At 41.1% G+C, this 13,492-nt stretch overlaps 1 protein-coding gene across 6 annotated transcripts in view; it reads left to right on the top strand.

Annotated features, from left to right (window-relative positions):
* Nucleotides 1-13,492, top strand: part of LOC147320310 (glutamate receptor 1-like) — a 109,363-nt gene that overhangs the window by 74,533 nt on the left and 21,338 nt on the right. For all 6 annotated transcript variants that reach the window (XR_015131242.1, XM_086308149.1, XM_086308148.1 and 3 more), the window contains exons 11-15: nt 3,274-3,489; nt 3,759-3,879; nt 3,977-4,118; nt 11,710-11,908; nt 12,019-12,266. Coding sequence is in view for 5 of the 6 variants with exons in the window: in XM_086308149.1 (XP_086164275.1) it covers nt 3,274-3,489; nt 3,759-3,879; nt 3,977-4,118; nt 11,710-11,908; nt 12,019-12,266 (926 nt within the window). In the remaining variant the exon portion in view is untranslated. The remainder of the gene's footprint in view (nt 1-3,273; nt 3,490-3,758; nt 3,880-3,976; nt 4,119-11,709; nt 11,909-12,018; nt 12,267-13,492) is intronic.

Genomic DNA, 13,492 nt, shown 5'->3' with positions numbered 1-13,492 from the left:
TTTGAATATCTTAACAGTTTCTGTATTTGGCTAAAAACTCTCAGCTTTTATTACATCATCATGTTGAGCATATGTTGTTCTATACCTTTCAGCACTGATGGTGCCTTTCCAAATGTGCAAGCTGCCAATGCCATAAGCCCAGATGCCCCCCAGTACTATGCAGCTTCAGACAGTGTCTTTTGCTGGTTATTGGTGGAGACTCAGCACACTGAAAAAAATATGTTGGATTAATTTGATTCAGTAGTGGACATTGATTGCACGCAGATGTTTTGCTTTGGCAGCAACTTAAACAATTGAGTTAAATTAACACACTTTATTCATGTTCAATAAACCTGTGCAATTTGTGTTGATAAAATGTGACTTAAACATGTTTTGATGAAGTAATTTGAGCTCTTAGAATATTTTAATCCTGCACAATTTTCTCACTTTATCCCAACACCATTCAGTAACTTTTACCCCAATATTACTTGGTCACTTAAATACTACATGTTATCTTCAGATTACATGTTGCTATTATATTCTAGTATCAAATCCGCTATTTTCAAATGGAGGCCTTATAACAGATTGTATTGTTCTCTTCCAAGATAGTTGCTGGCATCCACCAGTAACCTTTCAAAAAAAAAATGTATATATATATAAAACACCCAGCACGCCCCTGCGGGCGGTTTATCCTTCAAGCTCGGGTCCTCTACCAGAGGCCTGGGAGCTTGAGGGTCCTGCACAGTATCTTAGCTGTTCCCAGGACTGCGCTCTTCTGGACAGAGATCTCCGATGTTGTTCCCGGGATCTGCTGGAGACACTCGCCTAGCTTGGGAGTCACCGCACCTAGTGCTCCGATTACCACGGGGACCACCGTTACCTTCACCCTCCACATCCTCTCGAGCTCTTCTCTGAGCCCTTGGTATTTCTCCAGCTTCTCGTGTTCCTTCTTCCTGATATTGCTGTCATTCGGAACCGCTACATCGATCACTACGGCCGTCTTCTTCTGTTTGTCTACCACCACTATGTCCGGTTGGTTAGCCACCACCATTTTGTCCGTCTGTATCTGGAAGTCCCACAGGATCTTAGCTCGGTCATTCTCCACCACCCTTGGGGGCATCTCCCATTTTGACCTCGGGACTTCCAGGTTATACTCGGCACAGATGTTCCTGTACACTATGCCGGCCACTTGGTTATGGCGTTCCATGTATGCCTTGCCTGCTAGCATCTTGCACCCTGCTGTTATGTGCTGGATTGTCTCTGGGGCATCTTTACACAGCCTGCACCTGGAGTCTTGTCTGGTGTGATAGACCCCAGCCTCTATGGATCTTGTGCTCAGAGCTTGTGTATATATATATATATATATATATATATATATATATATATATATATATATATATATATATATATCCAGAAATCCTACCAGTGGCTGGACAAAGCTGGACTGAAAGACAGCACAGAGGCACTAATCATGGCAGCACAAGAACAAGCTCTGAGTACAAGATCCATAGAGGCTGGGGTCTATCACACCAGGCAAGACCCCAGGTGCAGGCTGTGTAAAGATGCCCCTGAGACAATCCAGCACATAACAGCAGGGTGTAAGATGCTAGCAGGCAGGGCATAAAAGGAACGCTATAACCAAGTGGCCGGCATAGTGTACAGGAACATCTGTGCCGAGTATAACCTGGAAGTCCCGAGGTCAAAATGGGAGATGCCCCCAAGGGTGGTGGAGAATGACCGAGCTAAGATCCTGTGGGACTTCCAGATACAGACGGACAAAATGATGGTGGCTAACCAACCGGACATAGTGGTGGTAGACAAACAGAAGAAGACGGCCGTAGTGATCGACGTAGCGGTTCCGAATGACAGCAATATCAGGAAGAAGGAACACGAGAAGCTGGAGAAATACCAAGGGCTCAGAGAAGAGCTCGAGAGGATGTGGAGGGTGAAGGTAACGGTGGTCCCCGTGGTAATCGGAGCACTAGGTGCGGTGACTCCCAAGCTAGGCGAGTGGCTCCAGCAGATCCCGGGAACAACATCGGAGATCTCTGTCCAGAAGAGCGCAGTCCTGGGAACAGCTAAGATACTGCGCAGGACCCTCAAGCTCCCAGAGGACCCGAGCTTGAAGGATAGACCGCCCGCAGGGGCGTGCTGGGTGTGGGTATATATATATATATATATATATATATATATATATATATATATATATATATATGATCAATTTCTCACAGTAGGCCAGTAAATGCATGATGAAAATTATGGCATCCCTTCAGTGGAATCTGTACTCACAGGTAATAGTTGACTGTTTTAATGGATGCAGCATAAAAATCTTTTACTGACCTAATGCAATACATATACACTTTGTAGTTAAAGAATTTTGAAGTTCTTAATGTCATCATGGCAGCTACATCCTTTAGCTTTGTGCCCTGCTCCCCCGATCACTTTGCAAACACTCTCAGCAGACTTTCAGAGAGAAACTCAAGCAGAAACCTTGACTATAAAGGCATGGCTGGGATGGACTTGAATGCTGCATTTTATCTGAAATCACATAAAATTATTTTAAAATAACAGCAGGCACTGTTAATGGTTAATCAGTAATTTTTTTGTTAAATAAAACCTGTGTTTCCAGATCTTATGGGATTAAAAAGATCCTAAGATGTTTGTTTTGAATTTGCAACCCCACAACACACAGGTTACAACCTCATTTTTCTTCAAGTGTGCATTAATGCGAGTCCAGTAATCACCTTTCTGACAATATATACAGGTATAAGTTAAACCTATGGCAGATTTTGGATTTCACAGTTGTATTAATAAGGTGGCCTGTGTGAGTATGCATGCACCTAATAATTACAAAAAGTCTGTTATAATTATGTCCCAGAAACCTTAAGCGAAAATAGAATATACTTTCTCACCATAACACCTTGAACCCACAATCCACAATTGGCAAATTAATTCACACAGAAAACCAAATTATGTTATGAGCGCCTCGGACTTAAGTTTAATGTGACATTGTGGCTCTTGCGCCAAAAACCATAATATCACATTAAACATTATGGTTTTTGGTTTTAAGTGTAGAGCTTCATTTTGACCTGAAAATACGTTTGGGAAATTGGGTGAGACGTTATGGATTTGTTTTTACTGTTTTGGGAATACGAGGCATAGTTTCAAGAAATGTGTTTAAGCAATCGAGAAAAACTGCAAATTTGGATATCTGTTGTGGACATATGATAATGTGCTTCCATACATACAGATGCTTTTCTTTTAGCAAAGGGTTTTGTGTCTCTCCTCCTGCAGAAGGCGGACATGGCAGTGGCCCCGCTGACCATCACTCTGGTGCGAGAGCAGGTGATCGACTTCACAAAACCCTTCATGTCTCTGGGAATCTCCATCATGATCAAGAAACCTACCAAGTCCAAACCGGGCGTCTTCTCTTTCCTCGACCCGCTGGCCTACGAGATCTGGATGTGCATCGTCTTTGCCTACATCGGGGTCAGCGTGGTGCTCTTCCTGGTGAGACTGGGCAGACTGGATAAAGAAAGCTTTCTTTTAACTAATGTTAGCTAACATGATACTTTGTGAAAGACAGATGGATGGATGGGTGGACGGAGCTGGTGCAAGCCTAGTCAGTGACATTAAAATGATTTTTGATTGCTTCACATACTGTAGAAATGACTCCAAAGGCTGTTAGGACTAGAAGAGTAAGTGACATCTAATTCTTTAAGTTTACTGTTAAACTGAGGATCCTTGTTTTTTTTTGTTTTGTTTTTTATCTTAAACAGGTGAGTCGGTTCAGTCCTTACGAATGGAACGGTGAGGAGTCTGATGATGAAGATGAAACTGCTCCCTCTTCTTCTCGAAGAGCTCAGGCCTCTTCATCCGCAGAACATACCCACTCTCCAGGTATCTCAGCATATATGTCTTTTTTTTTTACGTTTATTCTTGTAACAACAGAAACCGAACCTTCATCTTTTATATTTTTGATTGTTTCCTCTGTTAGGGTTCTCCCAGGCTCAGGGGCAGAACCAGAACCAGCAGAAGGAAAAGGAGACCCCAGAATGCACCAATGACTTTGGCATCTTTAATTCTCTGTGGTTCTCACTCGGAGCGTTTATGCAGCAGGGCTGTGACATCTCTCCCAGGTAATTACTTATCTTCTAGCGCCTTACATGCTTTTGTGAAATATTGGGGTTTTGCCATTTTGTGATGCAATGATGCAATTTTATTGTAAACCAAAATGTTCGAAACGGTTCCTGTAATTCATTTTTCTTAACTTCTGTATTACACATTTATTTTATTTTTGTTTTACTTTATTTTATGATCAGCCAAAAGGTCTCAATGATCACTGTAATTTTAATTTCACTTATTAATTAGGTATCCCACACGGGAGCAGTTTGTGTCTGTTTTACTGGAGCAACTTTACTATTTTTCTGGTGTCAGTGGAGAGTGCAACGTTTTTAAGAATTAAAAATTGAAACGAACCAAACAAAGACGTTCTGTGAAATCTGTATGAGTGCTGTTACAGAGGACCTCGCAAACACGAGAACACACACGCAGCTTTATAATACACTCTCAGCTGCATTATTGATGCACACATGTATCATGAAATGCGGCCGATTCTGTGTGACATGCTGCCGGGTTTGTTGTATGTTACCGCTGCATTAAGGCCTGAGGCTCTTTCTATTTTGGATCTGCTACAGTCTGTGCGCTTGTGCGTGTCCTCATATGTATGTAAGTGTGTCACTGTGTGTGTATTTTGAACCATTACAGTGATTGTCTTCCTCATGATCCCTAAGCCAGATTTCATGAGATGTTATCTGTATGTTGCATACAGATAACATCTTATACATGTTGTATAAGAAGGCAGTTATAGTCGCACTTTTGCCTCAATCAGACTTTTACAGTTGTGACGATTCTTCTTGGCATTACCTTTAGCATGTCTTGCTGTGTACATGGACCTATGAGAGGGCTGGACCTTTCTCACTGGATGTCCGTTAATAATACCATAATGTTACGGCCCTAGCAGGGCCTCCTCCTGAAAGTGCCTGTGTGGGCGTGTCCCACCACCTCTTCTGCCTGAGGTGCCACCTTTCCCTTTTGTGCAGCTGACTCTTGTCAGTAATCAAGGAGATTTAAGCCCAGGAAAAGGTGAGCTCTGGGCCAGAGTGCCATTAGTGTGTTTGCAGCTAGTGAGTTGTGCGTTTGGTGTATTTGCAGTTAGTGAGCTGCTCTCTCTTTTTGACTTACTTTTTACTTTATTGACCAACGCTTGAGTTTTGTTTGTTTTCCTTAAATGGTGATAGCGGCTTGTCCGTCTCCTTTAGTTGAGCTAATTCTAATAAAACTATTTAATTTAACCCTTTTGCCTCCTTGACTCCTTTTTCTGACCTGGACACTTCTTGTTACTTCCCCCTCATTGCCTGGACCCTTTTAGGGGAACGTAACAAGTGGGGGCTCGCCCGGGATCTTTGAAAAGGGAGTTTCAAGTTGGATTTGGTTTTGATTATCTTGCTTTGTCACCTTTTGAGAACCACAACTTCCCAGTTAAGTTAGGTGAGTGTCCAGCTGAGCTTTTTAAGTTTTTCCGTTGGGCACTCTTTTATTATTTTGCCTTTCTTATTTTTGGAGTAATCCTGGGTGGGGATTAGTTCCCTGTTGGGGGTAGGCAATTCAGGGCTACGTATGTGTGGGTAATTGTGCTGTTCTAGGACCAGTTCTGTTCTGGATCCAGGCTGCCAATGAAATCCTACGGTTGACAATCATCTTAACAGCGCCCCTAATGAGTTATTTTGCCTTACTTAATTCAAGCCTCTGTCTAAATGAATGGTTAGAGAGTCATAACATTCATTTTAGTGGTCATGGGAATCTTAAATCGCCAGTCATACCTGATGCTTTAAAATAGTTGCTGACATTTCTCAAAATAAATTTAAGGAATAGCTTTCTCCTTCTGTTGTTCATATTACATTTGGTCATGTTTCATCCACCCATCTTTTGCTTCTTGGATTGGATTCTATGGATTGTGGAGGCAGCAGTCTAAGCAAACATGCCAAGACCTTTAATTCCCTAAGAAGTTGAGAGATATAATTTTGGTTTGCACAGGGGCCTCTTCCCAATGGAGATTTCCAAGCAGATGCTCAAACCACTTGAACGGACTCCTGTTGATGTAGAGGACTGGTAGCCCTTCTCTAACGACTTCCCAAATAGCCAAGCTCCTCATCTCCATGGGAGAGAGAAAGCTAACTTCTGCTTGTACAGGGAGTGCAGAATTATTAGGCAAGTTGTATTTTTGAGGAATAATTTTATTATTGAACAACAACCATGTTCTCAATGAACCCAAAAAACTCATTAATATCAAAGCTGAATGTTTGTGGAAGTAGTTTTTAGTTTGTTTTTAGCTTTAGCTATTTTAGGGGGATATCTGTGTGTGCAGGTGACTATTACTGTGCATAATTATTAGGCAACTTAACAACAAACAAATATATACCCATTTCAATTATTTATTTTTACCAGTGAAACCAATATAACATCTCCACATTCACAAATATACATTTCTGACATTCAAAAACAAAACAAAAACAAATCAGCGACCAATATAGCCACCTTTCTTTGCAAGGACACTCAAAAGCCTGCCATCCATGGATTCTGTCAGTGTTTTGATCTGTTCACCATCAACATTGCGTGCAGCAGCAACCACAGCCTCCCAGACACTGTTCAGAGAGGTGTACTGTTTTCCCTCCTTGTAAATCTCACATTTGATGATGGACCACAGGTTCTCAATGGGGTTCAGATCAGGTGAACAAGGAGGCCATGTCATTAGTTTTTCTTCTTTTATACCCTTTCTTGCCAGCCACGCTGTGGAGTACTTGGACGCGTGTGATGGAGCATTGTCCTGCATGAAAATCATGTTTTTCTTGAAGGATGCAGACTTCTTCCTGTACCACTGCTTGAAGAAGGTGTCTTCCAGAAACTGGCAGTAGGACTGGGAGTTGAGCTTGACTCCATCCTCAACCCGAAAAGGCCCCACAAGCTCATATTTGATGATACCAGCCCAAACCAGTACTCCACCTCCACCTTGCTGGCGTCTGAGTCGGGCTGGAGCTCTCTGCCCTTTACCAATCCAGCCACGGGCCCATCCATCTGGCCCATCAAGACTCACTCTCATTTCATCAGTCCATAAAACCTTAGAAAAACCAGTCTTGAGATATTTCTTGGCCCAGTCTTGACGTTTCAGCTTGTGTGTCTTGTTCAGTGGTGGTCGTCTTTCAGCCTTTCTTACCTTGGCCATGTCTCTGAGTATTGCACACCTTGTGCTTTTGGGCACTCCAGTGATGTTGCAGCTCTGAAATATGGCCAAACTGGTGGCAAGTGGCATCTTGGCAGCTGCACGCTTGACTTTTCTCAGTTCATGGGCAGTTATTTTGCGCCTTGGTTTTTCCACACGCTTCTTGCGACCCTGTTGACTATTTTGAATGAAACGCTTGATTGTTCGATGATCACGCTTCAGAAGCTTTGCAATTTTGAGACTGCTGCATCCCTCTGCAAGATATCTCACTATTTTTGACTTTTCTGAGCCTGTCAAGTCCTTCTTTTGACCCATTTTGCCAAAGGAAAGGACGTTGCCTAATAATTATGCACACCTGATATAGGGTGTTGATGTCATTAGACCACACCCCTTCTCATTACAGAGATGCACATCACCTAATATGCTTAATTGGTAGTAGGCTTTCGAGCCTATACAGCTTGGAGTAAGACAACATGCATGAAGAGGATGATGTGGACAAAATACTCATTTGCCTAATAATTCTGCACTCCCTGTATATGCAGTATTATTTTGAATATTAAGTCTCAGTCTGTGACTATTGGTGAGGGTGGGAATGTAGACTGACCGGTAAATCAACAACTTTGCTTTTACAATCAGCTTGCTCTTTACCACAACAGAAAGGCATCTCTCAGTCTCCCGTTCCTCTCTCCCCTCATTCATGAACAATTTTCTGAGGTGCTTAAACTGATTTGTTCTGAAACTGATCCTTGATCTCGAGTAGACACTGGAGAAGCTAATTCTCATTCCTGCTGCTCTACACTCTGCTCACCTGTGCCAGCGTGAGCTGCAGATCACCACCAGATGACACCAACAGAACCACATCATCTGCAAAAAATAGATAGGTGACTCTAAGGACCCGTCCTCCTGGCTATGACTGTCCCAAAAAATAATGGACAGAATTAATATTAAAGAAAAACCCTGGCACAAACCTAATGATGATGTAGCTCTTAGTACGGTTGCAACAATGGGCCAGGTACTGCTTACTTCTCAAGGAGTAAGCAGGCCTGCGGTCCTGGTCCACATGCCTTTGAACCTTCTGCTTGTGTTGTCAGCATGAGTTAGTTTTTGTCATCTGACCCATGCAAATATCTCCAGGTCTCAGATTGCCACTGATTCACTATTGTTGACTCAGCTTATGAACTGAAATGTGTGAACCTCTTCCCTCCTCTTTTTCATGTCTGTTTCATTAAGGTGATGCATGCCAGAGTTACACAGAGAGAGAAAACATCTGACCTGCATTTTTATGCCAGACTGTCATCTGTGATGCAAGTGTTGAAGCTAGAGTATTTGTTTGCATGTCAGCATCTGTTTAACTCTGACAGTCAAGTTATGTTTTACACACAGCTCTTAAATGCTGACTTTTGATCCCAGCTATGAGTCATGAATATGCAGAGACAGATACTATTTGAAAGAAGCTTTATAAATATAAAACACATGGACAGATAAATTAGAACAGGCATTCCATCTGGTGGCACTTATGCTCCAGGGGTTTGTTTCCAATTTTCTAGAGGTACATACTATTGGTTAAAGAAGAAAAAGTTTGTGCAGAGACCGTTTTAACTGTCGTGATTGAGAATGCATAAACATGCATAAACACACTCACCAGCTCGTTAACACAAATGTCTAATCAGCCAGTCACATGAGAGCAACTGGGTGCATTTAGATATGTAGACATGGTCAAAACAGCCTGCTGAAGTTCAAACTGTACAGAATGAGGATGGAAGGTTTTCTAAGTAACTTTGAGGATGGCAGGGTCTCAAACTCAAACTAGGTTCTTGAAAACAGCAAATTCATTTCAGAAGGACCCCAGAGGCAGTAGAGCTCAATTCATGAGAACATGAGAATTGTATCATGGATGTCCAGCCTACAAATCTACTGCAGCTGTGTGATGGTATCATGTCAATATGGACCCAAATCACTGTGGCCAAAAAGCCAAAAGCAGATCAACCGGGTACTAGTATGGGTGTTACATAACACTAGAGAGATAAATAAAATAAACAACAACAAAAAAGACTAAAATGCACTCCCAAATATTGGAAAAATGTCAATATTCAGTAGGTGGATTACTTAAAAGTGACTGGGTCTTTGTAGTAACTACAAGTTTCCTAATCCCAGACTCTATAGTACATTCTGTATATGATTATAATTGCTATTAATTATTATTAATTATTATGCTATTAAATATTTACTGGGAGCTTTCTCATATTTGTTTTATACATGTTTTATCAAAACATCTAGGAGCATGTTCTTCAGTTTTGATGAATTGCATTCTGCAGATGGCTTGTAATGTAGTAATGTAATGTAGCCACCAGGCCCTGGTAAAAACTAGAGAAAATATATGTTTCTGACAAGAAATAGCTACATAAACTCTGTTTTCTATACTTTAATAACTTTAAAAAATGATGGCCATTCTCACCAGAAGCATGTATGGTTTGCAGGAACAATCACATGTAAACAGGCTTTTGTGTACACAGGCTGATGAGAAAGAGTCTGGCTTAATTTTTCTGCTAAATGCATCAGACAAGCATCAACTATCATCCGCTAATGATTGAACTGATCTTTACCTTTGGGATTTGAAAGGTTCAGAATATATTAAAGTGCAATTTATTTTGTGTTTTTAACCTGGTCTGGTTCGGTAAAGGATTGTGACAAGAGCTTTTATGCCATATGGTCTTTTTTTTGTTTAGCTACAACCAATGTTGTTCTCTCTAATGTTTCATGAGTCTGAGCAAACACACCCTTGGACCACTGTGAGCGACAGCAGACGTGTGCACTGTGGTCACGCCAGCATCCAATCCATCCAAGTTACATGGTTCATTAAAATAATCAAATTACAGCATTTATGTTAGACTACTTTTAATTAACTGCTTTAGCCCACTTACAATGACAATTTAAAAAAATCTTGTTCATGACCTGTGTAGCATGTTAACACTATTGGAAGTAAAAATAACTTGAACTCCAATTTTGAAAACACAACTGTAGTGTCTGTAACTATGTCTGGAAAATACAGTAAATAATGACCAATGTTGGGCAATTAATTATATAGTTACTTCTTCAAAAAAGTAACTGAGTTTTGCAAACAAAGTTTTTTGCAGCTGTTTACCTAAAAATGCAGCCAAGACGTTTTTTTAAACAAACATTTCAAACTATTTGCAGAACAATCAGCTGTTCTGCATCAAATCTGATGCCACACAAACTATTTGTGCCACTCCAAAAAAATCCAAAAAATAATTTCTGTCCACTATGAGATGAAGGAGAACAACAGCCTGATACCTGCAGGCCTGACAGCAGCAGATGTGTCACTGCTGTAACACCTGTAACACTCAGCAGTCGCCTCATTGTTCTGACACACACAACAACACTATTGACTACACTACACACTAACTACACACTAACTACACAAGATTTGCGCTAAACATCGCAAATCTCTCACATCTCAAAACTCTGCCGTCACTCCTAAAACTTCCCCCTTCCTAAACAACTAAATGCCATGTTGCCATATCATTTTTTGATTGGTCCACATGGTACATTTTTTGACCAATAGGAAAGGCTGGGTTTTTTTTGGTGTTGTCTTTGCTCACAGGCTTTCGAGCGTTTTCCTTATAAAACACATTTTATACCGTTTCTTCCTGCAGTAAATATAAACAACGACAGTATTCAGGAAGAAAAACAAACATTGCAGATATTTTATCATAACTCTGGTTTTACGTGGCCGATCAACACAATTTAAAAACTGGTATAAAGTCCACACTTTTTCCATCAGTTGTTCCGTCTGTCCTGCTCACGTCTCCAATGGTTGTACATGTTGTCATTAACGTGGCTTCACTCCACATCAGCCGCTTTGCTCGCTAAAACACCGGCGTCGGCACATAAGGACGCTGTCATAGCCTGTCAATGACGTTGATCAGCTGCGTATATACGAATGTGAATCGCATCATTGGCTGGACTATGGGATAAGGTGGCATCATTCTAATCCTACACGGGAGCAGCCAGTCACTGACTAACACTGCAAAACAGAATTGTTAAAGTTTTTATTTTAATTTCATTTCAGGTTAGATTTATTTATTTTTTTTGTGCGCAACGCAGATTTTTTTCTGCGCAGAGACGTGCCAGCAATTGCTATTGATAATGTTATTAGGAGACACCATTTGTGTATCATCTACATAACTGAAATAATTTGTTATAACAGATTTGGAAAACAGAGTGAGGTGGAAGCAGAATCACTTATTATTGCATTTTCTGAAAATTCAATGAATAGTCGGCTTTGTTCCTGGTTCAGTCACAGTGAATATAATTGAAGAAAATGGGAAGGACGCTGAAATATCCCCAGTACACCCCTTTAACCCTGCCTGCTGTGCCTGAAATGGAAAATTTATCTTCCTTGCTCTTCTTCCCCTTCTTGTCTTCTCCAGGTCTCTCTCAGGTCGAATTGTCGGAGGAGTTTGGTGGTTTTTCACCCTCATCATCATCTCTTCCTACACAGCCAACCTGGCAGCCTTCCTCACCGTAGAGAGGATGGTGTCCCCCATAGAGAGTGCAGAGGACCTGGCCAAGCAAACAGAGATTGCCTATGGTACCTTGGATGGAGGCTCCACTAAAGAATTCTTCAGGGTGGGGGCACATTTCTAGAAGTGCAGACGTTGTAGTCAAGGCAGCAGTCTGAGAAGGAATGTTTTTCTACAAGCACAATAACACATAGATATTCTCTGCTCCTCCACCAGCGGTCAAAGATTGCAGTGTTCGAGAAGATGTGGTCGTACATGCGGAGTGCAGACCCATCGGTCTTCGTCAAGAGCACTAGTGAAGGCATGATACGGGTCAGAAAGTCAAAAGGGAAATATGCTTACCTGCTGGAGTCCTCCATGAATGAGTACATCGAGCAGAGGAAGCCCTGTGACACCATGAAAGTAGGAGGCAACCTGGACTCTAAAGGCTATGGAGTGGCCACGCCTAAAGGATCCCCCCTCAGGTAGACTCTGAATCTCCAGATAGAGGATAGTCTGTGCGGGACTAATGTCGGTGTCTTGTTCTGTCTGCTTTTTTTGTGGGGAAATTAGGTCACTGCATGCAAACGTATCACACTGGGGTGTATTTTTAAAAACATTATATATCATGGTCTCATAATATTGGAATGTAGTAAATACAAATTACAACTATTAAAAACTTTCAGCCAGTCTTTCCAGCGCTCTCTGGTGTGTGGATGCCGGCATGTCTAGTTCCTCTGGGAAAAATAAAAAGGGCAGGAAAGCTGAAGTTTGCATTAAAGTTTTGTTTTATAGCTAAAATAATTTAGTTAGCAGGGCTGCTTTTGTCTGATTGTCACAATAATAGACAATTTTGTCAAAGTCTTATAGAATTATAAGCAAAACCCACTAAGTGTATCAGAGGTGGAAGAACTTGGAAGATGTCCACTAAAGGATCTATTTATAGTTTGCTGACTGGCTATAAGCACAATAGATTTTTCTGTGACAGTTTCTCAGTTTGGAGCTACTTTTAATTAGTTTGTATAAAGTGAGCTACTTATCAAGAGTTCAGCCCTGCTTAGAGGGTCACAAGATTAATCTGAGGGATTGTGAAATGATTAATTGGAGAGTAAAGAACTTTTACCTTCTGCTTGTGTTGTGAATCACTGGATAATTTATCCTCTTTGAACGTCGCATGGCTATTTAAATGAAACAATGCAAGCAGAAGAATAGCTTCTTCATGGAACAACTTTCATATATCTTATGTTATTGTCTTTGGGTCACAAGCTTAAAAGCTTGGGAGCTTCTGCTTCAATCTTCGTAATGTATTAATTTTACAAGCTTGTGATACACATAGTGGGACTGAAATGTCAATGTTTGACTCTGAAGTATGGCTAAGTAGAAGTTTTACAGAAGAGGGAAATAAAAATAAATGGCTATATTGGTGTTATATAATCAGTGGAATTACTTTATAGTTTACTCTTAGGAACTGAGACTGAGGAGACTTGGGGACAAAATGACCTCTGCACAGCACAGAGTGCTGTTTCAAACTCATCAACCTGGATGCTGTTTTTGCAGAAACCTGATGACTGGCTGGCATTCACAGAGCAGATCCAGGTGTTTAGACATGAAAATTAAATGTCAAAATTGGTATTCATGATTGGAACATGAAAACTAGTCTAACCCCAGAGAACAGCTTTTTAGACTTTTAGACTTGTTTACTGTCTGTCTG

The sequence above is a fragment of the Aulonocara sp. 'chitande type north' Nkhata Bay genome, linkage group LG10 (assembly GCF_057382095.1).
Source record: "Aulonocara sp. 'chitande type north' Nkhata Bay isolate Kocher_YH1m ecotype deep benthic linkage group LG10, A_spYH_male_GT1.1, whole genome shotgun sequence".
NCBI classification, from domain to species: domain Eukaryota; kingdom Metazoa; phylum Chordata; class Actinopteri; order Cichliformes; family Cichlidae; genus Aulonocara; species Aulonocara sp. 'chitande type north' Nkhata Bay.
The sequence above is the reverse complement of the archived record's forward strand: the minus strand, read 5'-3'. Positions and strand labels throughout refer to the sequence as shown.